At 40.9% G+C, this 25,633-nt stretch overlaps 1 protein-coding gene across 1 annotated transcript; it reads right to left on the reverse strand.

Annotated features, from left to right (window-relative positions):
* Positions 1 to 213: 213 nt before the first annotated feature.
* LOC128643782 (tudor domain-containing protein 5-like) lies at positions 214 to 25,173 on the reverse strand. Its single transcript, XM_053696596.1, has 4 exons — positions 25,105 to 25,173; positions 5,387 to 5,557; positions 3,308 to 3,491; positions 214 to 1,997 (listed from the first exon to the last, which is right to left on the reverse strand). The coding sequence occupies exons 2-4, from the start codon at positions 5,531 to 5,533 to the stop codon at positions 1,810 to 1,812; spliced, it is 519 nt and encodes a 172-aa protein (XP_053552571.1). The 5' UTR covers positions 5,534 to 5,557; positions 25,105 to 25,173; the 3' UTR covers positions 214 to 1,809.
* Between the last annotated feature and the right edge of the window lie 460 nt (positions 25,174 to 25,633).

Below are 25,633 nucleotides of genomic sequence, written 5' to 3' on the forward strand. Positions count from 1 at the left end.
CCTGACACAAAGTCTGATACATTATTATTTGTTTGATAATAGTGACATATAATTACCAAAAAACATACAAATAAGACCTCAAGTAACGGCTTTTAAGTAAACATTACAACACCATCTTGTGGTCATAACCAGAATAAATCTAATAGTTTTGTGATTAACCTGGTCGATATGTACACTTGGCCTTTGCTGTTACTCTCATTAAAAGACAGTACATTAAGCATAGTGATACTTTATTGTATAATGGTCACAACAAACTACATCTATCCGTTCTTAAATTAAATAAAAAACTTAAAGAGATGGTAAAATCTCCCCTTTTAAAAATCAGATCTAGAATGTTAGTGATATTTTAGATGCTGTTTCATTAATCAGTTGTAACAAAGATGCGCTATAACTTACTTTTTCATAAAGATATAAAACTCAAATACCCGCACTTCCCCACCCACTTCAAAAATACATTTTTCTGTGAGCTAACGGTTTAAAATCTTCTCCAATCAGCGCTCCAGCTTCAACAAAAGTGCCATATGGAGAAAGCACTGATTGGAGAACAATTCAAACCAATAGCTCACAGAAAAATTGACACAGGATAATTGAATTTCATAACTATATTAAGTTATAGCGCATTTTCAGTTAGAAGTGATTAATTAAACTCCATCTAAAATATCACTAACATTCCGGATATGATTTTAAAAAGGAGAGAGTTTACCATCACTTTAACATTCAAAATAAAAGTTTAGAGGACTTGAAAGATTTGAAGATTTAGAAAACAAGATGACATTGTTTGATTCATACAAACATATATCTATAAATCAAATAAAACACAATGTAAAATGAAATATTCAAGATCCATCAGAATATATTATTCTTACATAAGTGTCTCTCTTCATAAATAAAATGATTAATTAGGAATAGAATTTTGATGCTGTAGCAAACACTAAACTGCCTTAGAAACAATAAGCTGTGATGTAAAAACAAAACATTAAATTGGAAAAAAAAAAACAAAACAAAAAAAACAGTTGCTGGTGTTTGTATATATATTTTTTACATGGGCAAATATGGTTGCAGGAAGCAACGTTCAGATATCTCTGATACTAGATTTATTCATGTAAAAGTGCAACACACAAATATCTGGATTTGCACTGAAAACAGCAGATTGGTTATGCCTGCGGCCATATTTGGCATCAATTTAGTAAACAAATCTCAACTACGAATATGTTCCCTGTTTTTTTTTTACACACTGCCGTTTGCGTGCTCGATCGACATAGCAGAGTTTAAACATTTGTTCTGCTATGTATTCAAGTGATCTATTACATCAGGAACATAAAACCGCAATAGTAAAATTACAGCACATTACTATTTTACCACTGTGTGCCTCTATTCTGTTGTAAAGCAAGATAACACCAGTGATTAGTGGATACCCAAGAATATGATTCCCGATGGCTCACTGGTCTTGTCTAGTGCCCAGAAATTATTTATATGTTTAGCACCTTTGTGAGTACACAGTTGTTCAACAGTAAAATGGTCTAGATGTTTCAGTCAGTTAAGTATTACAGTTTTATGGTCCATCTCATCTTTATTAAACTAATAAGGAGACAACACCACTCTTCTTCTGCCTGAACAGGGAATAGAATTACAGCAAGAAATAACAAGAAAATGTATTTACAATAAGGTACTTCATTTTAAATCAAATTTTACTGATCCTTTCATAATTTTTTTTTGATAACTTATCGAAAACAAAGAATTTCACTGCCTATTTTTTCAGTTATATTTTGCCTGCTTCAGTCACCCAGCCGAGTAGGCTACCAGCAGTGGCTAACGAGCAGCAGGTCCCAGTGCCATGGTGGCTGAAATCTTAGAGATATGATGTTTCTGAAATCCAAGAAGTGGGTGAGACATGTAACTTGACTGCTGGTAATAGGTTTGTTCCCCACATACAGCGCTAGCAGCGACTTCATTACACGGTTTTTGTGTAACAAGAATTTCTGATGTACAGATATTTTCTAGAAATAGAGGAAAATAAAATTTAATACAATTTATACAATTCAGTAAATTCTTATAAGCAACTAAAACATATCTCATGTTCTTAGAAGGGTTAAGCAAAAATTTCAATAGTTTGGATGCCAAGCTGGTTGTACACTGATGAAAATATAGGCGATTATGAGCAGCATTGTCGCTTCAAAATACTCGATTTATCAAGCAAGGGCGGTCAGTGGCATGCATATTCGCTCCTGTCCGCCCCAGCAATCCTCCTGTGGAATTCATCATTGCACACGAGCGCTATTTTGCGATTGTGTGCAATCCTGCCCCCTGCCTGCGCACAGCCAATCACGCGCGGGCTGGAGCTGTCAATCTCCATGGTCGGACGAGACCAGACCTAAGAGGTGGAGAAGAGGGAAGGGAAGCAGCAGTCTGATAACAGCTCTTTTGAGAACCTGCAGTCGTAAGGGAAAAGGCTTGATAAATCGAGTCCATAGTGTTTCCTTTGTTATGCAATTTTGACTTTCCTCATTTTTCTTTGGTGCCAATATATTAAACAAAGAATAAGGTTATATTCTGCACTCTTATTTATGTGTAGCCTCATATCTTCTTACAGTTGGAAAAGATAAACCGTGTACTTAGACTTACTATGCAATTCATTATGTGAAATGTTATTGTATTATGTAAAACCTCCATAAAAGAATATTTAATAAAAATGATCAGAGGTACCACGGCACAGCATCTATACTCATTGCACAAGACATGCCGGAACCCATGCCTAGACTGGACACCCATCCAAACTTTATTAACAATCATTAATGTATCTTTGAAATTGTTTTTTTTAAATATGCATATTGTGGTTCCCTTCTGAACTCCCTTTGTATAAATTAATATATATATATTTTATTTTAAAGGGATAGAAAGGTAAAAATTGAGATGTGCATGGGTGCATTTAAATTGAAACATTTTTGCAACTTAATGCTTCTAGTAAAAGTCACTACTGTATTTCAGCAGCATACGCACATATGCTGTGCGTCTTGCATTCACACACGTCTCAGCAGTGGCCTGTAAGACACAAATTAAGTCTTCAATAGCGCAATACACACTACCCTCAGTTGTCTGAGCAGGCATTTGAATTCTTATCCTCTAGTCACAAGTAGCATATGTGCGTAGGCTGCTTACTAGAACTGCAAAAATGCTTCTATTTAAAACTGAAATGCATTTATACACATTTTATTTCAACCTTTCAAGTCTATTGAATAAATCTATGATCTGTTATTCATTCAGTGAACTAGTTTACCAGTTTATGTTTCTTTGTAAAGTCTAATATTACCCTGATGTTTTGTAAGCGGATGTGGGCAGACATCTTCTAACACAGAAGGGTTTGCTGTTGAAGTAGATGGCTGCATTTCCCCCTTTTCTTGCGATTCTCTGGATTTGATGAGAGAGATGTAAAATTCCTCCAATGGACGAGGGAGCTGACCAGCATCACCAGAATGTAAATCAACTTTGCAGGGCTGCAACAATTTAAAAAAAACACACACACAAAAAAAACAAACACTTTTTAAATTTGACAGATCTCTTGCTTCTTATCCTGACCTCACAAGAACTCATCGAGCTGTGTATTCACCCCTAATGGGACAGCCCCCACATAGCTAATAAAACACCTGGTCTTGCTTGAAAAAGAATTGTAGAATTATAACATAGTTGTGATGTATTCCATAGTTTAAATAGTACTTTTTATTAGTTTTATAGCTTATGATGATTAACCCGCTATCTCCCATCTGATGAATATACATGTAGGTTTTAAAGACTATGTTGACATGTATACATGCTCAGGTAACTAAAATATCTGTGCTCTTCGTCAAATACAAATCTCTAGAAAACATGTGCTCTCTTTTCGTTTTCCCACTTAAAGGGGCAGTTTACTCAAAAATTTTCTCCCCTTTAATTTGTTCCCAATGATCCACTTTACCTGCTGGAGTGTATTAAATTGTTTACAAGTAGCTCCTTTACCCATATATTGGCATTTGAAATTGTTAATTTAGCATGTGGTATCCCCACCTATTCTGAAAGTTTGTGGCCGCGCGTACCAGCTATAGATAAGCTTTGTAAACACAGCCAGCAGAAGAAATTACACTCCCAGTGTGTTAAAGCAGAGATAAGGTGATAAAATGTTGATTTTCCATTGTTCTCTCAAAGTATTGGGGATTGTTTTAAGGACAGATATAAGATAAAGAAGCAGGTATATGTGACACAATGTCGATACAGTAATGAGATCTGATTATACCTACAGATATAAGATAAAGAAGCAGGTATATGTACACAATGTGATAAAGTAATGAGATCTGATTATACCTACAGATATAAGATACAGAATCAGGTATATGTACACAATGTGATAAAGTTATGAGATCTGATTATACCTACAGATATAAGATAAAGACACAGGTATATGTACACAATGTGATACAGTAATGAGATCTGATTATACCTACAGATATAAGATAAAGACACATGTATATGTACACAGTGTGATAAAGTAATGAGATCTGATTATACCTACAGATATAAGATACAGACACATGTATATGTACTTAATATGATATAGTAATGAGATCTAATTATACCTACAGATATAAGATAAAGACACAGGTATATGTACACAATGTGATACAGTAATGAGATCTGATTATGCCTACAGACATAAGATAAAGACACATGTATATGTACACAATTTGATAAAGTAATGAGATCTGATTATACCTACAGATATAAGATAAAGACACATGTATATGTACACAATGTGATACAGTAATGAGATCTGATTATACCTACAGATATAAGATAAAGACACATGTATATGTACACAATGTGATACAGTAATGAGATCTGATTATACCTACAGATATAAGATAAAGACGCATGTATATGTACACAATGTGATACAGTAATGAGATCTGATTATACCTACAGATATAAGATAAAGAAGCAGGTATATGTACACAATGTGATAAAGTAATGAGATCTGATTATACCTACAGATATAAGATACAGAAGCAGGTATATGTGCACAATGTGATACAGTAATGAGATCTGATTATACCTACAAGCTCAACCTATTTTATTAGGCTGTGGCTTCAAAACACAAAATCAGAGCTTTAATATACACAAATAAGCCTAAAAAAGCTAATTTTCATACATTTTTTACTCTGCAGTTGGTAAAAAAGCAATTGTAAACACATTAAGGGAAAAACTATTTTACAGTATACTGTCCCTTTAAGATAAAATATTAATCTGCAGGACAAGTTAGGCGCTGGGCAATAGGACAATGTTTTGATCCTACTAAGAAAAAGTGGCCTGTTGGGTAAGCTCGTGACCATAAAAAATGAGATACAATCTGGATACAAACCTCTTGAATAGGTTTTTCTTCCTGCTGGTGCACTGTAAGGGCATTAGATGGTTTAGAGACATCACTTAAAGAAACAGCTGTATTTGTAAATTGCCACGTTTCATCCCATATGTCTGTGCTTGTGGGTATTGGCTCTAAGTAGGGCATACTGTGTTCTATCACTTGTTTATCCTGTTGATGAAAGAAAAATAATTCCTGAGTACCATAATCTGACTGATGTATGGTAAATATGGTGTGTGTGTATATATATATATATATATATATATATATATACACACACACACACACATATACACACACACACTAGTGTTATTATTATAAGGTATTTGTAGAGCGCCAACAGATTCCGCAGTGCTATAAACATAGACGGTATACAAGATAACATTTATAGGGATCAAATGGGTAGAGGGCCCTGCCGAGAGTTGCACTTTTGTAGTCGGCTCTTATGAAGGCGATCTGCAAACAGCTGGGCTCATAGGCTTACATGCTAAGGAAGTTCAGGGGATAGCAATGGAGCTAGGAAAGGTTAGTGTAGGTTGTATGCATCCCTGAATAGTAGAGTCTTTAGGGAGCACTTGAAGCTGTTAAAACTAGGGGAGCGAGACAGGGAGTTCCACAAGATGGGGGCCAGTCTGGAGAAGTCCTGTAAACGGGAATGTGAGGAAGTAACAAGAGAGAAGGAGAGTAGGAGATCGTGAGCAGAGCGAAGGGGACGGGAGGGAGAGTATCTGGAGACGAGGTCTGAGAAATAGGGGGGAGCAGTGCAGTTGAGGGCTTTGTATGTCAGAGTGAGGATTTTGTGATTAATCCTGGAGGCAAGAAGAAGCCAGTGAGCCTGGCAGAGGCATTAATTATGGATTGTAAAGGAGCTAAGCGGCAGCTAGGTAGACCAGAGAGGACGGAGTTGCAGTAGTCGAGGCGGGAAAGGATTAGAGAGTAGATTAAAATCTTGGTTGTGTCTTGTGTAAGGAAATGTCTAATTTTAGAGATGTTTTTAAGGTGGAAGTGGCAGGCTTTAGCCAAGGACTGAATGTGAGGAGTGAAGGAAAGGTCTAAGTCAAGTGTGACCCCAAGACATCGGGCATGCGGGGTAGGGTTAATGATGGAATAATCAACAGTTATAGAGATTTTGGGGGTGGAGATTTTGGATAAAGGGGAAAAAACTAAATTTATGCTTACCTGATAAATTTGTTTATTTATAGACACGGAATCATAAATTACTGTTGGGAATATCACTCCTGGTCAGCAGGAGGAGGCAAAGTGCACCACAGCAAAGTTGTTAAGTATCACCTCCCTACCCACAATCCCCAATCATTCGACAGAAGGAAAAGGAGAAAAAGGAAATAACACAAGGTGTAGAGGTGCCTGAGGTTTATATAAACTGTCTGAAAATAGGGGTGGGCTGTGGACTCACCGTATCAAGAAATAAATAAATTTATCAGGTAAGCATAAATTGTGTTTTCTTTCTTAAGACACAGTGAGTCCACGGAATCATCAATTACTGTTGGGAATCAATACCCAAGCTAGAGGACACAGATTATTAGGGAGGGACAAGACAGGTAACCTAAACAGAGGGCACCACCGCTTGAAGAATCTTTCTCCCAAAAGAAACCTCAGCCGAGGCAAAATAATGAAATTTAGAAAATTTAGAAAAAGTATGCAAAGAACACCAAGTCACAGCCTTGCAAATCTGATCTACAGAGACCTCATTCTTGAAGGCCCAAGAAGAAGAAACAGTCCTAGTGGAATGAGCTGTAATTCTCTCAGGGGGCTGCTGTCCAGCAGTCTCACAAGACAAACAAATTATACTTCTCAGCCAGAGAGAAAAAGAAGAAGCTGTAGCTTTCTGAACCTTGCGTTTCCAGAGAAACAATCAAACAAGGCAGAAGACTGGTGCAAAACCCTAGTTGCCTGTAAGAAGAATTTTCAGCATGCACAACATACAGGTTGTGTTACAAACGTTCCTTATGAGAAGAAGGATAAGGACATAGAGAAGGAACAATAATTTCCTGATTAAAATTCCAGTCCGAAACAACTTTAGGAAGGAAACCTTACTTAACACGAAACCCACCTTATTATCATGAAAGATAAAATAAGGGGAATCTACCTCCGAGCAGAAGAGATAGAAACAAGAAACAAACCTTCCAAGATAACACATATCTATGGAAAGCAATAGCTCAAAAATAGCTAGCTGCAAAACTTTAAAGGGACATAAAACCCAAAATTGTTTCTTTCATGATTCAGATAGAGCACACAATTTTCAACAACTATCAAATTTTCTGTTTTCTTGTTATCCTTTGTCGAAAAGCTGGAAATTTATCTATGAGTGTGTACATGTCTACAGCACTATATGGCAGCAGTTTTGCAACAATGTTTTACATTAGCAGGAACACTAGATGGCAGCACTATATCCTGTCATGTAGTGCTTCAGGCATGTGCACGCTACCTACCTAGGTATCGCTTCAACAAAGAATAACATGAGAACGAAGCAAATTTGATATTAGAAGTCATTTGGAAACTTTTTTAAAATTGTATTCTCTATCTGAATAATGAAATATGTTTGGGGGGTTTAATGTCCCTTTAAGAACCAGGTTAGGACACAGGCCTGATACTGACAAGGGCCTGACAAAAGGATTGTACAACTGGAACGACCGCCAGACGCTTAAGCAGCAAAATAGACAATGCAGCAAACTGACCCTTCAGGATACTAGCCGACAAACCCTTCTCCAGACCATCCTGGAGAAAAGACAAAAATCAAGGAATCCTGACTCTACTCCAAGAGTAACCCTTGGATTCACACCAAAAAAGATATGTATGTCATATCTTATGAAAATCCTTCTAGAAACAGACTAGAGGGCCTGAATCATGGTCACAATGACCAATTCGAAAAACCATGCCTAGAAAGAACAAGACGTTCAGTCTCCAAACAGTCAGCTTCAAAAAAACGAGATTTGGATGAAAGAAGGGACACTAATCGGAGGGTCCTTCCTCAGAGGAAGCCTCCAAGATAGAAGAGACAACATCTCCTCTAGGCCTGCATACCAGATCCTGCGAGGCCCCGCAGGGGCTATTAGATCACTGACACTCCCTACTGTTTGATACGAGCAATGAAGATCCTTGATTATCTGACTTTTGTTAGAAATCTTTTCCAAGATAGAGAATCTATTAAGGTCCCCAAATACAACACCCTTGAATATGGACAAGGGAACTCTCCTCCAGATTAGTTTCCAATCCATAGGAAAGTAGATTGAACAAGATCACTTGAAAGAGTTTGCTCAAAGGAAGGACGACACCTGAACCCTATATTGTCCAGGAAGCCACCCTTGCACTACCCCAGGACCTAAAAGTCCTTCTAGGATGACCAACTCAGAAACTTGAGAAAATCCTGATCATGGGAACAATAAATACACCTCCTACAGGTCTATGTTTGTTCTGAACAGGCCCTCTTGAACCAAAAGAGAATGGCTACTACATTGAAGGTCAGAACCTGAGAAACAAGGTAAATACCTAGATCCTGTTTCCAGACTGGGACTGGAACAACCACTCCTAGAGAGAAATGCCCTGAACCCAATTCAAGAAAAGTCTCTCATCCTATCATCCTACCTGGATTGCAGATACTCAGAAGGAGATATCTGCCCTTGGGAGGAAAACTTAGATTGGACTCCAAAAGACATGACTGACACTGCATAAAGAGGAAAAAAAATTTTTTCCTTTAGTCTTACTCTCTTGATGTATGGTAGAAAAACCCTCTTTTGTTTTTACCCATAAAGTCAGAGGATAATTCTGCCAGACCAATTTCAAACAAGGTCTTATCCTTGAAAAGGAAACGCCAGAAGCATGGATTTGGAGGAAACGTAAAATATTGAGACTGCAACTGCAGAACTATAAGCCTAGGCCGTACTACTAAGATATAGGAAAGGCTTCTCAGTTGACCAAAATGTCAGCCACAAAGCCCTACGGGCTAGCACAGCAAGTCTACGAAGACAAGGCATTGCTCTAAATGAACAACAAAACCTCCAGCTTCTTAAACAAGGATCCATAAAGGAGCTAGCTACCCTCTATAGGGATTAAAGTTCTCTGAGCCATAGTAGAAAAGCTCCCTTCTATTCAGGGCACAGTGCACTATAATTGAGTCAGTGACAGGAAAATCCTTTTAAAGGATGGGAGACAGGTTCTCCTATTCCTGTAAAAATACACGTATAGAAACACTTCCTCATAGAAAGGAGCATCAATGAAATAAACAAGTTCACAAAACTTTGAAAGGTTGACAACGACAAGGAATCAATGTCGTCCAAGCAGCCCAAACCTCCTTTAACGATACACCAGGCGATCAAACATACATCTGAAGGATATGACTTCAGCATCAGATGAAGGAATTAAACTGTCCAAATCTGAAATTTCACCCTCAGAAAACTACCTGCGAAATTCCCTCACCAACTCAGAAGAGAGCGCAACCTGTGTAGTAGAATGTGGAGTAGAAACCTTACAATCTAAAATAAACATGTCCTCTTGCATATTTCCTGAAGGTAAGGAAAAACAGGCAAAGCAGCAGATATCGCAGAGGACACCTGAGCTGCAAAATCTGTAAGCAAATATGCTCCTACAAGAGTTTTAGAGGAACCGCAGGGCACTGCATGTGACGTCAAAGAGGCATAGCCTGAACAGCATCATTCTGGGAAACATACGGCTCAGATTAATCTGCACAATCAGTAGCTTGACTAACAAGGTGGTACAGAAACATAGACCTCTTAAAGTATCTAAACTTATTCTTAGAAGCAAAACTCCAGTAAAGAATAAATGTGATTTAAAAGATACATTCTAATTGAAAGGAACAGATGAGTTTTTATATAAAAAAGATAAGCTCCTTAATCCAACAAGTAAATGATCCTAGCAACAGCGCACTGTACAGAGCATAAGCCCCTTATTTAAGAAATTAGGTTTACATATTTCCTGATAACTCAGAAACTTAAAGGACAATGAAATGAACGATTTTATTTGTCAAAAGATCAAAACGTTAGGAATAAAAACTAACATGTGAAACATACTGTAAACAGCTCTCATTGCCGCTAAAACAAGGAGAATAAATATCCCATTTATCTAATATTACTAAGTACTAGCGTATAATCTACTGCTTTCGCAGCCTGCTTTTCTATCTTCAAAAATAGGAGAGATTCTACCATACTCCAAGATGCATAGAAAAGAGACCTGAAATGGGATATTCCGTATGCTTTAATTATTTGAGGCAGACAGAACAACAACTCCGTTCCGTTCTCTATGCCGGAGAACGAGGTGAAGTTCAAAATATACAATGTCACCTCTAAAAATGTCGCCACTCCGATAATGTAAAGATGGAGGCGTGGCCAAAAGTCGGCACGGAATGGAGCTTCATTCCGTTGACTAATTTTCCTCTAGTATAAGGGAATTGTGTTGAACTATTGATAGAAATTTCCCAGCAGAACACTGTCACCCTCTTGAAGATTCCTGAAGCGCTTCTAAAAGCGGAGCTGGAGTATTCAAAGGGCAAACACCTGTGCTCAGTGCAAGAAGTCAAAATCTGACACAAGCACATCCGCGCAGCCCCTTAGAAATGGCACCATTGTGCTTTCTTAACAGTCGCCTGACATAGTCAAGCTTCAGACCAACTCAGGAACTTAACGGGGCTGTCACTTTCACAAGCAGAAAACATACAAAAACAGTGTAAAATTTTGATCTGAGTACCATAATTAACCCCTTCCTTGCTGTGAAGGAGGTTAACCTCTAAGTCTCATGCATTAATGTGCCTACCCACTGCCTAAACCATCCATAAAGGATTAGTCCCACCTAAAAAAGCAGAGGGTCCTTAACCCCTTCAGTGCCAGCCAGCCCTCTAGCCCCAGAAGACAAAAGGCACTTACCTGCATTCTAGTCGTCCGGCAGTCAGACGACTCACAAAGTATGAGAGGATGCCACTCCTCACAGAGACCTGTGGAGAAAAGAAAGACAGAGTAAACCTACTCAGGCTTTCTATACCAGGACAGCAACATGTTAGGAAAATGCAGTAAAGCACACTTTACATGTTCCTAACTGCTATAAAGCCACCACTGACCTACTGAAGAGACTGTCGTGGAGTATGGCTAGACCCAATCTGGAGAGAAAAGATCAGAGCAAACCTGCTCCGGCTTTCAAAATAATAAAATCTTGATTGCAGAGAAATAATCAGACACCAAAACTTCACCTCCTCCTTGCACCGCAGGCAAAGAGAATGACTGGGGATTGTGGGAAAGGAAGTGATACTTAACAGCTTTGCTGTAGTGCTCTTTGCCTCCTCCTGCTGGCCAAGAGTGATATTCCCAACAGTAATTGATGATTCAGTGAACTCACCGTGTCTTAAGAAAGAAATAAGGAGTTCAGTTTTGGAGAGATTTAGCTTAAGGTAGTGAGAGGACATCCAAGATGAGATATGAGAAAGACAGTTAGTGACACGGGTTAATAAGGAAGGAGGTAGGTCTGGTGCAGAGAGTTAAATTTGGGTGTCATCAGCATTCAAATGGTATTGAAACCCGTGGGACTTTATTAAGGAACCTAATGATGACATGTAGATTTAAAAAGAGAAGGAGACCGAGGACAGAGCCTTGAGGCACCCCAACAGAAAGTGGTAAAGGGGCAGAGGATGCTGCGGAGAAGGCTACACTAAAAGGTACGGTTAGATAGGAAGAGAACCACGAGAGAGCTATGTCACAGATACCGAAGGATTGGAGGGTTTGGAGTAAAAGAGGGTGGTCAACAGTGTCAAAGGCGGCAGACAGATCAAGGAGGATAAGCAGAGAGAAGTGGCCTTTGGATTTTGCTGTAAGTAGGTCGTTGGTAGCCTTGACAATTGCTGTCTCTGTGGAGTGATGGGGAAGAAATCCAGATTGCAGTGGGCCAAGAAGAGTTTAGTATAAGGAAATTGGATAGACGTGCATATAATAGCTTTTCGAGGAGATTTGAGGCAAGAGGGAGTAGGGAAATAGGGCGGTAGTTGGATGGGGAGGTTGGATCGAGGGAAGGTTTCTTGGGGATAGGTGTGACCAGTGCATGTTGTAGAGATGAGGGATATATACCAGTGCTGAGGGAGAGGTTGAAAATGTGTGTGAGTATAGCGGTGAGGGTAGAAGAGAGGGAGGGGAGTAGCTGTGAGAGGATGGGGTCGAGGGGACAGGTAGTGAGGTGGGAGGACAGTATAAGGGCAGAATCGTCTTCCTCAGTAACAGGGGCAAAAGAGCTAAATTTATGGGTATTTGGGTTTTGGATGATTGTGAGCTTTTGAGGGGGTAGGAAGAATGGTAGTATGTTGAGATCTTCTTTCATTTCTGATGGAGTCAATTTTGTTATTGAAGTGGTTGGCAAAATCTTGAGCTGAGAGAGAAATTGTATTAGGAGGTGGAGGTGGGTGGAGAAGAGTATTGAACGTGGAAAACAGACATTTTGGGTTACAGGAAAGAGTAGAGATGAAATTAGAGAAGTATTGTTGCTTATAAAGATTAAGGGCAGAATAGTAGGAGTTTAAGATGAACTTGTAGTGAAGAAAGTCAGCAGAACTCCGAGATTTCCTCCAGTGTCGCTCAGCAGTATGCTTAGCACACAGGCCAAAATGTTTAAGGAACTGCATTAATCCCATACACCCCCTCCAGCAATGGGCTGACCACCCGCCTCCCTCCTAACCCTCCCACTCCACCAAAGATTGGCACCACCGCTGCCCAAAGCAGAGAGGGACACAGTGTCTCTCTCTGCTTCGGTACCTCTGCAAGACTAAAACGCTTGTCCTTAACGACGGCAGCTAGTCGTTAAGGGGTTAAGGCCATGTATGTTTGCCTTGCGCGGTCTCTCATGCTCAAGACTGCATCAGACAAACATACCTAGCCTTTTATTTTATTTTATATATATATTTATATATAATATATATATATATATATAGAGGGTGTATTGTTATTGTGACAGTTATTTAGAAACACCTCAAAAGGTTAAGTAGTCACAGTTAGAGTGTAATCTGGACTGAAAGTGTTATTAACCTTTTACTTTTTTCCCCATTACAACAAATTATTTCTGTGATGAGTTTTTTTTTAGTGAAACATTTTCTGCAGGTCATTTTGAAATGCAATTCAATTTTAACTTAGGCAGTTAAACTAAAGCACCAGTAAAACATTGAAATGTGCTGATTAACACTACAATTCCAAATGTTCACAATTGCACATTTGCTTTCAGAAGGTTAAATTAGAGGAATGCAAGATGGCAATATTTTCATGCCCCACACACGTGTATATATACAGGGAGTGCAGAATTATTAGGCAAATGAGTATTTTGACCACATCATCCTCTTTATGCATGTTGTCTTACTCCAAGCTGTATAGGCTCGAAAGCCTACTACCAATTAAGCATATTAGGTGATGTGCATCTCTGTAATGAGAAGGGGTGTGGTCTAATGACATCAACACCCTATATCAGGTGTGCATAATTATTAGGCAGCTTCCTTTCCTTTGGCAAAATGGGTCAAAAGAAGGACTTGACAGGCTCAGAAAAGTCAAAAATAGTGAGATATCTTGCAGAGGGATGCAGCACTCTTAAAATTGCAAAGCTTCTGAAGCGTGATCATCGAACAATCAAGCGTTTCATTCAAAATAGTCAACAGGGTCGCAAGAAGCGTGTGGAAAAACCAAGGCGCAAAATAACTGCCCATGAACTGAGAAAAGTCAAGCGTGCAGCTGCCAAGATGCCACTTGCCACCAGTTTGGCCATATTTCAGAGCTGCAACATCACTGGAGTGCCCAAAAGCACAAGGTGTGCAATACTCAGAGTCATGGCCAAGGTAAGAAAGGCTGAAAGACGACCACCACTGAACAAGACACACAAGCTGAAACGTCAAGACTGGGCCAAGAAATATCTCAAGACTGATTTTTCTAAGGTTTTATGGACTGATGAAATGAGAGTGAGTCTTGATGGGCCAGATGGATGGGCCCGTGGCTGGATTGGTAAAGGGCAGAGAGCTCCAGTCCGACTCAGACGCCAGCAAGGTGGAGGTGGAGTACTGGTTTGGGCTGGTATCATCAAAGATGAGCTTGTGGGGCCTTTTCGGGTTGAGGATGGAGTCAAGCTCAACTCCCAGTCCTACTGCCAGTTTCTGGAAGACACCTTCTTCAAGCAGTGGTACAGGAAGAAGTCTGCATCCTTCAAGAAAAACATGATTTTCATGCAGGACAATGCTCCATCACACGCGTCCAAGTACTCCACAGCGTGGCTGGCAAGAAAGGGTATAAAAGAAGAAAATCTAATGACATGGCCTCCTTGTTCACCTGATCTGAACCCCATTGAGAACCGGTGGTCCATCATCAAATGTGAGATTTACAAGGAGGGAAAACAGTACACCTCTCTGAACAGTGTCTGGGAGGCTGTGGTTGCTGCTGCACGCAATGTTGATGGTGAACAGATCAAAACACTGACAGAATCCATGGATGGCAGGCTTTTGAGTGTCCTTGCAAAGAAAGGTGGCTATATTGGTCACTGATTTGTTTTTGTTTTGTTTTTGAATGTCAGAAATGTATATTTGTGAATGTTGAGATGTTATATTGGTTTCACTGGTAAAAATAAATAATTGAAATGGGTATATATTTGTTTTTTGTTAAGTTGCCTAATAATTATGCACAGTAATAGTCACCTGCACACACAGATATCCCCCTAAAATAGCTATAACTAAAAACAAACTAAAAACTACTTCCAAAACTATTCAGCTTTGATATTAATGAGTTTTTGGGGTTCATTGAGAACATGGTTGTTGTTCAATAATAAAATTAATCCTCAAAATACAACTTGCCTAATAATTCTGCACTCCCTGTATATATGTATATATATATATATATATATATATATATATATATATATATATACACACACACACACACAATCTACAATGGTCTGGTGTGTATGTATGCATATACATATATTTACACAAATACACACATATATATATATTTTTTTTTTAAACAAATATATACACACACATATATATATATATATATATATTAAATCCAATGGTATATACATGTTAAAGAATTGTTTAAAGCAGATCATTGCAAATTAAAATACAAATGAAGACTCACTACTGCATTATATTTAAATACAATGTGATGTACATATAAAAATTAGTTAAAAGCAAACCATTGTTAACTAAAATACAAATGAAAGCAGACCCATCACTGCAAGTTACACTTCAATGAATAAATGACTTTTGAGTTACAGCCCCTCGCACATAACCCACGGCCCCGGTAGCTATAATTTTTCAACCAGTTAACCCTATAATTGCAAGAAAGGGCTGTCATAAAATTGCAGTATTCTCTGAAGCCACTAACCAGCATTTAAAAGTACCTCTTTAAGAGTTTGTTGGGGGGTTTTGTCGCTCCAATGCACGGAGCCTGCTGAGGTGAAGAGAAACATAAAAAAAAAGTTGGGGAGGAATCGTCTTTACATTTCTCCATGCACGCTGCTAAAGAGCAGCTTTCAACCGGTCTCCTTCTGCTCTGATAGTCAGACATTCAGCACGAAGGGGAAACACCACTGACACATGGGGGGGTAGTTATCAAGCCGCCAACCTCAAATACGTTGGAATTCCGCAGCGTATTTGTGGCGAGGCTGATTCGCCTAAGTTATCAAGCCCTACACACCGGCAAAAGTAGAATTTAGTGATGTAAGCTTCGATCCGCCGGACTCAGTCCGACACAGATCGAGTCTTACGTCACTCCAGATGTTCCGCACACAAGTGCGGCACAATCTGACTACTTTTGCTAGTTATCAAAAAACTAGCAGGTACGCTCGGCACTTTTCCGGCACAGCGTACCTGGTTTTCAAACCGCCGCCCTGGAGGCGGCGGATCCCATAGGAATCGCTGCTGCCAGACATCCCATTGATTCCTATGGGAGCTGTCTACGCCTAACACTCTAACATGTACTCCGAGTCTAAACATCCCTAATCTGCCCCCCCTACACCGCCGCAACTAAATAAAGTTATTACCCCCTAAACCGCCGCTCCCGGAGCCCACCGCCACGCTAATAAACTGATTAACCCCTAAACCGTCGCTCCAGGAGCCCACCACAAGCTATAATAAATATGTTAACCCCTAAACCGCCGCTCCCGGTCCCCGCCGCAACTATAATATATGTATTAACCCCTAAACCGCCGCCACCTACATGATACCTATTAACCCCTATCCTGCCCCCCCTATACCGTCGGCCTCTATAATAAAGTTATTAACCCCTATCCTGCTGATCCCGGACCTCGCCGCAACTAAATAGTTTAACCCCTAAACCGCCGCTCCCGGACCCCGCCGCAACCTATATTAAACTTATTAACCCCTAATCTGCCCCCCCCACACCGTCGCCACCAATAAGTGTATTAACCCCTATCCTGCCCCCCCCTACACCGCCGCCACCACTGTAATAAAATTATTAACCCCTAAACCGAAGTCTAACACTAACCCTAAAACCCCCCTAACTTAAATATTAATTAAATAAATCTAAATAATATTTCTCTTATTCAATAAATCAATCCTATTTAAAACTAAATACTTACCTTTAAAATAAACCCTAATATAGCTACAATATAAATAATAATTATATTGTAGCTATCTTAGGATTTATTTTTATTTTATAGGTAACTTTCAATTTATTTTAACTAGGTACAATAGTTATTAAATAGTTATTAACTATTTAATAGCTACCTAGCTCAAATAAAGAGAAATTTACCTGTAAAATAAAAACTAACCTAAGTTACAATTACACCTAACACTACACTATCATTAAATAAATTAATCCTATTTAAAACTAAATACTTACCTGTAAAATAAACCCTAAGATAGCTGCAATATAATTAATAATTACATTGTAGCTATTTTAGGATTTATATTTATTTTACAGGTAACTTGGTATTTATTTTAGCTAGTTAGAATAGTTATTAAATAGTTATTAACTATTTAATAACTACCTAGCTAAAAGAAATACAAAATTACCTGTAAAATAAATCAAAATTACCTGTAAACCTAAGTTACAATTAAACCTAACACTACACTATCATTACATTAATTAAATAAATTAGCTACAAATAACTACAATTAAATTAAATTAAATAAACTAACTAAAGTACAAAAAATAAAACAAATAAGTTACAAACATTTAAAACATATTACAACAATTTTAAGATACTTACACCTAATCTAAGCCCCCTAATAAAATAACAAAGCCCCCCAAAATAAAAAAATGCTCTACCCTATTCTAAATTAAAAAGTTCAAAGCTCTTTTACCTTACCAGCCCTTAAAAGGGCCTTTTGCGGGGCATGCCCCAAAGAATTCAGCCCTTTTGCCTGCAAAAGAAAAATACAACCCCCCCCAACATTAAAACCCACCACCCACATACCCCTAATCTAACCCAAACCTCCCTTAAATAAACCTAACACTACCCCCCTGAAGATCATCCTACCTTTATTCGTCTTCAGCCAGCCGACCCACCGATGGAACCGAAGAGGAGATCCGGAGCGGAAGAAGTCATCATCCAAGGGACGCTGAAGAAATCTTCCATCCGATGAAGTCATCATCCAGGCGGCGCTGAAAAAGTCTTCCATCCGATAGAAGTCTTCATCCAGGCGGCGCCTTCAATCTTCATCCATCCGGAGCGGAGCCATCTTCAGACGAGCCGACGCGGAGCCATCCTCTTCTTCCCGACGACTACCGACGAATGGATATTCCTTTAAGGGACGTCATCCAAGATGGCGTCCCTTCAATTCCGATTGGCTGATAGGATTCTATCAGCCAATCGGAATTAAGGTAAGAAAAATCTGATTGGCTGATTGAATCAGCCAATCAGATTGAAGTTTAATCCGATTGGCTGATCCAATCAGTCAATCAGATTGAGCTCGCATTCTATTGGCTGATTGGATTAGGTAGATTCAGGACTCAAAATCAAACATTCTTTTAACACAGTGCATGCAGATCTGTGTGAGGAGTCCCGCTCTTTCTGCAGACATGTCGCATTTTCTACAATGACATCACAGATCGCAGTATGTTCTGCCTTGGGGATTATTACAAAAATGTTTTAATTTAAAGGGATATGAAAGTCATCTTTAATGATTCAGATAAAACATGCTGTTTTAAAGGGACAGTTTACACCTTAGTCATCTTAAAGGGACACTGAAACCAAATTTTTTCTTTTGTTATTCAGATAGAGCATGCAATTTTAAGCAACTTTCTATTTGACTCCTATTATCAAATTGTCTTCATTCTCTTGGTATCTTTATTTGAAATGCAAGAATGTAAGTTTAGATGCCGGCCCATATTTGGTGAACAAACTGGGTTGTTCTTGCTGATTGGTGGATAAATTCACCCACCAATAAACAAGTGCTTTCCAGGGTTCTGAACCCAAAAAATAGCTTAGATGCTATCTTTTTCAAATAAAGAAAGCAAGAGACCGAAGAAAAATTGATAATAGGAGTAAATTAGAAAGTTGCTTAAAACTGCATGCTCTATCTGAATCACGAAACAAAAAAATTGTGTTTAGTGTCCCTTTAAAGTCTTACCTTAGATTAAGCTGCAAATAGCATCCTGCACCCCTTTCTATATCATGCAGCATGATATAGAAAAGGTGCAAGAGGCTATTTGCAGTTTAATCGAAGGTAAGACTTTAAGATGACCAAAGTGTAGACTGTCCCTTTAATAGATTTTTTAAATGTACTATTATAAGCTGAATTTGTTTTCTTTGCATCCTTTCTTAAAAAGCATACTTTGGTAGGCCGAGGAGCAGCAATGCACTCTGTTGCAGGTGTAAAACACAGTTAGAGAATTTTATTAGTACATTATTATTTGCATATAAAACATTCAATCATTTTGGGCCCGATTACAAGTGGAGCACTATTTTAACGTGCGCCCATAAAGGGGCAAATTTGCCGTTTACAGGCACATGTTAAATAACCAGCGATTACAAGTGGCTGGGTAATGTTCCTGCGAGCTCATGGTTTCACTTTGCACAATTAACCAGAGGTCAAACCTCTGGTTAATAAAACAAATGTGCACCAATTGCCCCCCAAATAAAGAGGAAAGTTATTTAATCTAAAATAAAAAAGAGGAGTTTCTTTATTTTTTTAAATCTGCACAAAGCAGTTTTTAATGTAAGTGCCTTTACATTGAGGTCAATGGGGGCTGTGTTTTTACTGTACATATTTATGTATATGCTTATATACATATATAGTTACAGTTTGTGCTAATATTAGTATATACGTATATTAACATAACATCATTCATATGTATGTATTCATATACATCTATATTTTTATTTTGCTGCACGAGTAGTCCGCTGCGCTAGGTGCTTTGTTGTGCGTGATGGAATGAGAACGAGGCTCCCATTGGAGCCTATGGAAGGACTCTCTCGAGTGCAAGGTTTCCAGGCCTTCCTCGAGGTTGCATTCGCATTGCTCCTAACTTGTAATACCAAATATTAGAAGCTTGGGCCAGCACTCCTGCAATGGTGCTCTTGTAGACTGGGGTAAAACTGCCTAACCCCTCCAAATATCCAAAAGAACGTAATGTCCACAGCACCTGAATGTAGTAAACTTTCCTTTATTCAGACATATTAAAACAGCAACGTTTCGTGACCATGTGTCACTTAATCATGCTAGCATGACTAAGTGACACATGGTCACGAAACGTTGCTGTTTTAATATGTCTGAATAAAGGAAAGTTTACTACATTCAGGTGCTGTGGACATTACGTTCTTTTGGTAACTTGTAATACCAGCGCACTTTTACGTGCGCTGGTATTATTGAGTGGCGTTCAAATATTGTGCTCCACTCGTAATCTAGGTCTTTCTTTTTACACTTGTAATTTGATTTAAATGAGTCAATAAACAGGGCCGGCCTTTGGGCAAGGCGAGCGAGGTGGCCACCTCGAGCCCCGCGGTCAGGGGCCCTCGCCGCATCGGTAAAAAATAAATAAAAAATCTGACTTTTTTTTTAATTAAAAAAAATTAATTTTTTTTTGGCTCCATTTTTTAAATTTTGTGTGCAAATTTTAGCCTGGGAGTGAGGTAGGAGGGCAGGCACAGAGTGACTGCGGGTGGTGCGGTGCTGAGAGGGGAGGAGGCGCCGGCGGAGCACCAAAGGCTGTGTCAGTCAGACTGGAGTGAGTCAGGAGTCACAATCAGTTAACAGAGCGGTGCAGGAGTGAGGAGTCAGTGAGTACTGTGAGTCGACAACGAGACTAACAACTGGTCTGATTATAGTCTGCACTATCTGATTGGAACCTATGACTGTTTATGTCAAGTATGAGTGCTAACAGGTTCTAGACTATATTGTAATCAATGCTAATTCCCAGCTCTTAGTTTCACTTCTTGCTGATTAGTAGTCAACTGCAATTTGCAATGTGAACATTTATAATGCACAGTTGTTTGGACAAATTAATAATTTATATATCATATTTACAGAGGTCTAGAAGTGTAAATTACATTTTTATATAGTGTATGCCTTAAAATGACTCATATATAATGTGGTTAGTTATTATATTTGATTCTCATATATATAAAACAACAACTGTTTGATTACACGTCATGACTGTGCATCACCACGGGCTGCTGCTGCTGGTATGATAGAATGCTTGATCTTAATTTGTACTCTGATATTTCAAGTGCTTTGTTCTATGATATATCTTTCCTACCCTGCATGGTGAGGTGATGTTGTGTACCCCAGCTGTTGGTCATAAATAAAAGTTTTTAAAAAATTGCTGCCAAATCCTGTCAATGCAAAGTGTTAGCTTACACAGTGCCAGGTTACTTGAAAACCAGAGGATGACCTCAAATCTGAAAACCTGTTTAAAATATTTCATATGAATGTGTTAATAGATTTGATCACATCCTATTGCAAGAATTAGCAGCTCTCTGCCTCCAGCAGACAGGGCTGCTTCTAGAACATAACATATGGGGTGCAACAATGTTGACCATAAAGGGACATATAAATGCTTAGGTTGATTAAATTGCAGAAGCAAAAACATGTATATTTAACTAGAAGCGTGACTCTAAGTCCTCAAGTCTCTTTCCTTGATTGCAATTTTTATCTTTATAAATTTGTATAAGGTAATTTGGGGAGATAAGCTAAGAGGAGCACAAAGACTTTATATATGTTTGAAGAGTTTCTGATGTTAATGAAGCTGTTTTTTTCTGTATTTCTTGTGATACATTTGTGGCATGGACCATTAATTTGTGGTAATACATCCCACTGTTGTGATAAATTAAATTTACTTTTACATACTTCTCAATATATAATATAATAATAATATATATATCTCAATTTGACAATTAGACCTTGACTAAAATGTGTCCACCACTAAAATGTAATGTGAGACAGAGTGAAAGTGTGTGTTTATGTGACAGAATGTGTGTGTGTGGGCTATCTATGTGTGTGTGTGGGCTGTCTGTGTGGGCTATGTGTGTGTGTGCGTGCGTGCGGGGCTATCTGTGCGTGCGGGGCTGTGTGTGCGTGCGTGCGGGGCTGTGTGTGTGTGGGGCTGTGTGTGTGGGGGGGGGGCTGTGTGTGTGTTTGTGTGGGGGCTGTGTGTGTGTGGGGGGCTGTGTGTGTGTGGGGGGAGGCTGTGTATGTGTGTGGGGGGCTGTGTGTGGGGGGGAGGCTGTGTATGTGGGGGGTGGTGTGTGGGGGAGGCTATGTATGTGTGTGTGGGGGGCTGTGTATGTGTGTGTGGGGGGCTGTGTGTGTGTGTTGTGTGGGGGCTATCTGTGCGTGCATGCGGGGCTATCTGCGCATGCGTGCGGGGCTATCTGTGCGTGCTTGCGGGGCCGTGTGTGTGGGGTTGTGTGTGTGTGGGGGTTGTGTGTGTGTGTGTGTGGGGGCTGTGTGTGTGGGGGCTGTGTGTGTGTTGTGTGGGGGCTGTGTATGTGTTGTGTGGGGGCTGTGTGTGTGTGTGTTGTGTGGGGGCTGTATGTGTGTTGTGTGGGGGCTGTGTGTGTGTGTGTTGTGTGGGGGCTGTGTGTGTGAGTGTTGTGTGGGGGCTGTGTGTGTGTTGTGTGGGGGCTGTGTGTATGTGTGTGTGGGGGCTGTGTGTGTGGGGGGCTGTGTGTATGTGGGGCTGTGTGTGTTGTGTGGGGGCTGTGTGTATGTGTGTGGGGGGCTGTGTGTGGGGGGGAGGCTGTGTATGTGTGGGTGGGGGGCTGTGTGTGGGTGTGTGGGGGGCTGTGTGTGTGTGGGTGGGGGCTGTGTGTATGTGTGTGGGGGGGCTGTGTATGTGGGGGGCTGTGTGTGTGGGGGAGGCTGTGTATGTGTGTGTGGGGGGCTGTGTGTATGTGGGGTGGGGGGCTGTGTGTGTTGTGTGGGGGGCTGTGTGTGTTGTGTGGGGGCTGTGTGTGTTGTGTGGGGGCTATCTGTGCGTGCATGCGGGGCTATCTGTGCGTGCGTGCGGGGCTGTATGTGCGTGCGTGCGGGGCCGTGTGTGGGGCTGTATGTGTGGGGCTGTGTGTGTGTGTGGGGGCTGTGTGTGTGTGTTGTGTGTGTGGGGGCTGTGTGTGTGTTGTGTGGGGGCTGTGTGTGTGTTGTGTGGGGGCTGTGTGTGTGTGTGTGTTGTGTGGGGGCTGTGTGTGTGTGTGTTGTGTGGGGGGGAGGCTGTGTATGTGTGTGTGGGGGGCTGTGTGTATGTGTGGGGCTGTGTGTGTTGTGTGGGGGCTGTATGTGTGTGGGGGGCTGTGTGTGGGGGGGAGGCTGTGTGTGTGGGGTGGGGGGCTGTGTGTATGTGTGGGGCTGTGTGTGTTGTGTGGGGGCTGCGTGTATGTGTGTGGGGGGGCTGTGTGTGGGGTGGAGGCTGTGTGTGTGGGGTGGGGGGCTGTGTGTGTTGTGCGGGGCTGTGTGTGTGTGGGGTGGGGGGCTGTGTGTGTTGTGTGGGAAGCTGTGTGTGTGTGTTGTGTGGGGGCTATCTGTGCGTGCGTGCGGGACTGTATGTGCGTGCTTGCGGGTCCGTGTGTGGGGCTGTGTGTGTGTGTGGGGCTGTGTGTGTGTGTGTGTGTGTGGGGGCTGTGTGTGTGTGTTGTGTGTGGGCTGTGTGTGTGTGTTGTGTGGGGGCTGTGTGTGTGTTTGTGTTGTGTGGGGGGGCTGTGTGTGTGTTTGTGTTGTGTGGGGGCTGTGTGTGTGTGTTGTGTGGGGGCTGTGTGTGTGTGTTGTGTGGGGGCTGTGTGTGTGTGTTGTGTGGGGGCTGTGTGTGTGTGTGTTGTGTGGGGGCTGTGTGTGTGTGTGTTGTGTGGGGGCTGTGTGTGTGTTGTGTGGGGGCTGTGTGTGTGTGTTGTGTGGGGGCTGTGTGTGTGTGTTGTGTGGGGGCTGTGTGTGTGTGTTGTGTGGGGGCTGTGTGTGTGTGTGTGTGGGGGCTGTGTGTGTGTGTTGTGTGGGGCTGTGTGTGTGTGTTGTGTGGGGGCTGTGTGTGTGTTGTGTGGGGGCTGTGTGTGTGTGTTGTGTGGGGGCTGTGTGTGTGTTGTGTGGGGGCTGTGTGTGTGTTGTGTGGGGGCTGTGTGTGTGTTGTGTGGGGGCTGTGTGTGTGTTGTGTGGGGGCTGTGTGTGTGTGTTGTGTGGGGGCTGTATGTGTGTGTTGTGTGGGGGCTGTGTGTGTGTGTTGTGTGGGGGCTGTGTGTGTGTGTGTGGGGGGCTGTGTGTGTGTGTTGTGTGGGGGCTGTGTGTGTGTTGTGTGGGGGCTGTGTGTGTGTGTTGTGTGGGGGCTGTGTGTGTTGTGTGGGGGCTGTGTGTGTTGTGTGGGGGCTGTGTGTGTGTGTTGTGTGGGGGCTGTGGTGTGTGTTGTGTGGGGGCTGTGTGTGTGTGTTGTGTGGGGGCTGTGTGTGTGTGTTGTGTGGGGGCTGTGTGTGTGTGTTGTGTGGGGGCTGTGTGTGTGTGTTGTGTGGGGGCTGTGTGTGTGTTGTGTGGGGGCTGTGTGTGTGTGTGTGTGTTGTGTGGGGGCTGTGTGTGTGTGGGTGTTTACACCTGTGTATGTGTCTGAGTGTGTGGATCTCTGTGCGTGTATTATATTTGTGCACGGTGTTTGTGTGGTGTTTTTTGTTCTGGGAAGAGGCCCGCGCTGTCATTCTGCCTACGGACTTGTACTTGCTAGGACGGCCTTAGCATCTCTAATGTACTTGTTATCGTAAGAAAACACATAAAAATAAGGCCCAGTTCAACTGTGAGCATAATTCTTCATTATATACATAAACCGTTGTTCCAATAGTACAAATGGTATATTGCAATATACAATGTTATAGTGCTCCACTTTAGTGGATTTATATGTTTTTTTATATTTAAAATGTTGTGCTTTACCGTAAATTATTTTTGTCCCATTTTTTTTTTTAAAACGTTGGGGGCGGAGATTGGGGGGGGTTGGGGGTAGAGATTGGGTGGGGTTGGGGCGGATATTGGGCGGGGATAAAGGGGGCTCCATTTTGTCATCCTGCCTTGGGCCCCGCAATGGCTCTGTCAATATACTGTACAGACATGAAATAAACTACTAATATTTACTTTTGCATCAGTTCTACAAGACAGAAGTCATTTAATGCTATTTTCTATTACGCCTTAAATGTTTAATACAATAAGAACTCAATATACATATTGTTTCGCCATTAACTATATGGTTGAGGAGTCTTGCAGTTTATCCTTCATGTCTTCAAATATATATTACAGTTGTGAAAATGACTATCACCTGCAGTCCAGATTGTGTCTTCTGTCTGTTAAACAACCTCTCGATATGCTGGAAACTGGATTGTATAGAAGACTCTAAAATAGATAGGTAAATAAAAGTTATTGTTCGATTGTATTGTTGTACATAGCAGCATTCACAATATGAGAGAGGGGCGTCTATTTGTTATTATATTTAAGTAAAGAGCTGCTATAAGGTCCTTATTTCTGCATTGCACTCCATACAAACAAAACAACCACAGTGCACTGTAAAAAAACTAAATGTATGCTTACCAGATAAATTCCTTTCTTTCCTGGCAGGTAGAGTCCACAACAACATTCCTTACTGTTGGGAAATACAACACCTGGCCACCAGGAGGAGGCAAAGACACCCCAGCCAAAAAAGGCTTAAATATCCCTCCCACTTTCCCCATCCCCAGTCATTCGACCGAGGGAACGAGGAAAAGCAGGAGAAACATCAGGGTATAAAGGTGCCAGAAGAAAAACAGAAAGGGAGCCACCTAAAAAATTCTAACGGGCGGGGTCATGGACTC

The sequence above is a fragment of the Bombina bombina genome, unplaced genomic scaffold (assembly GCF_027579735.1).
Source record: "Bombina bombina isolate aBomBom1 unplaced genomic scaffold, aBomBom1.pri scaffold_682, whole genome shotgun sequence".
NCBI lineage: Eukaryota > Metazoa > Chordata > Amphibia > Anura > Bombinatoridae > Bombina > Bombina bombina.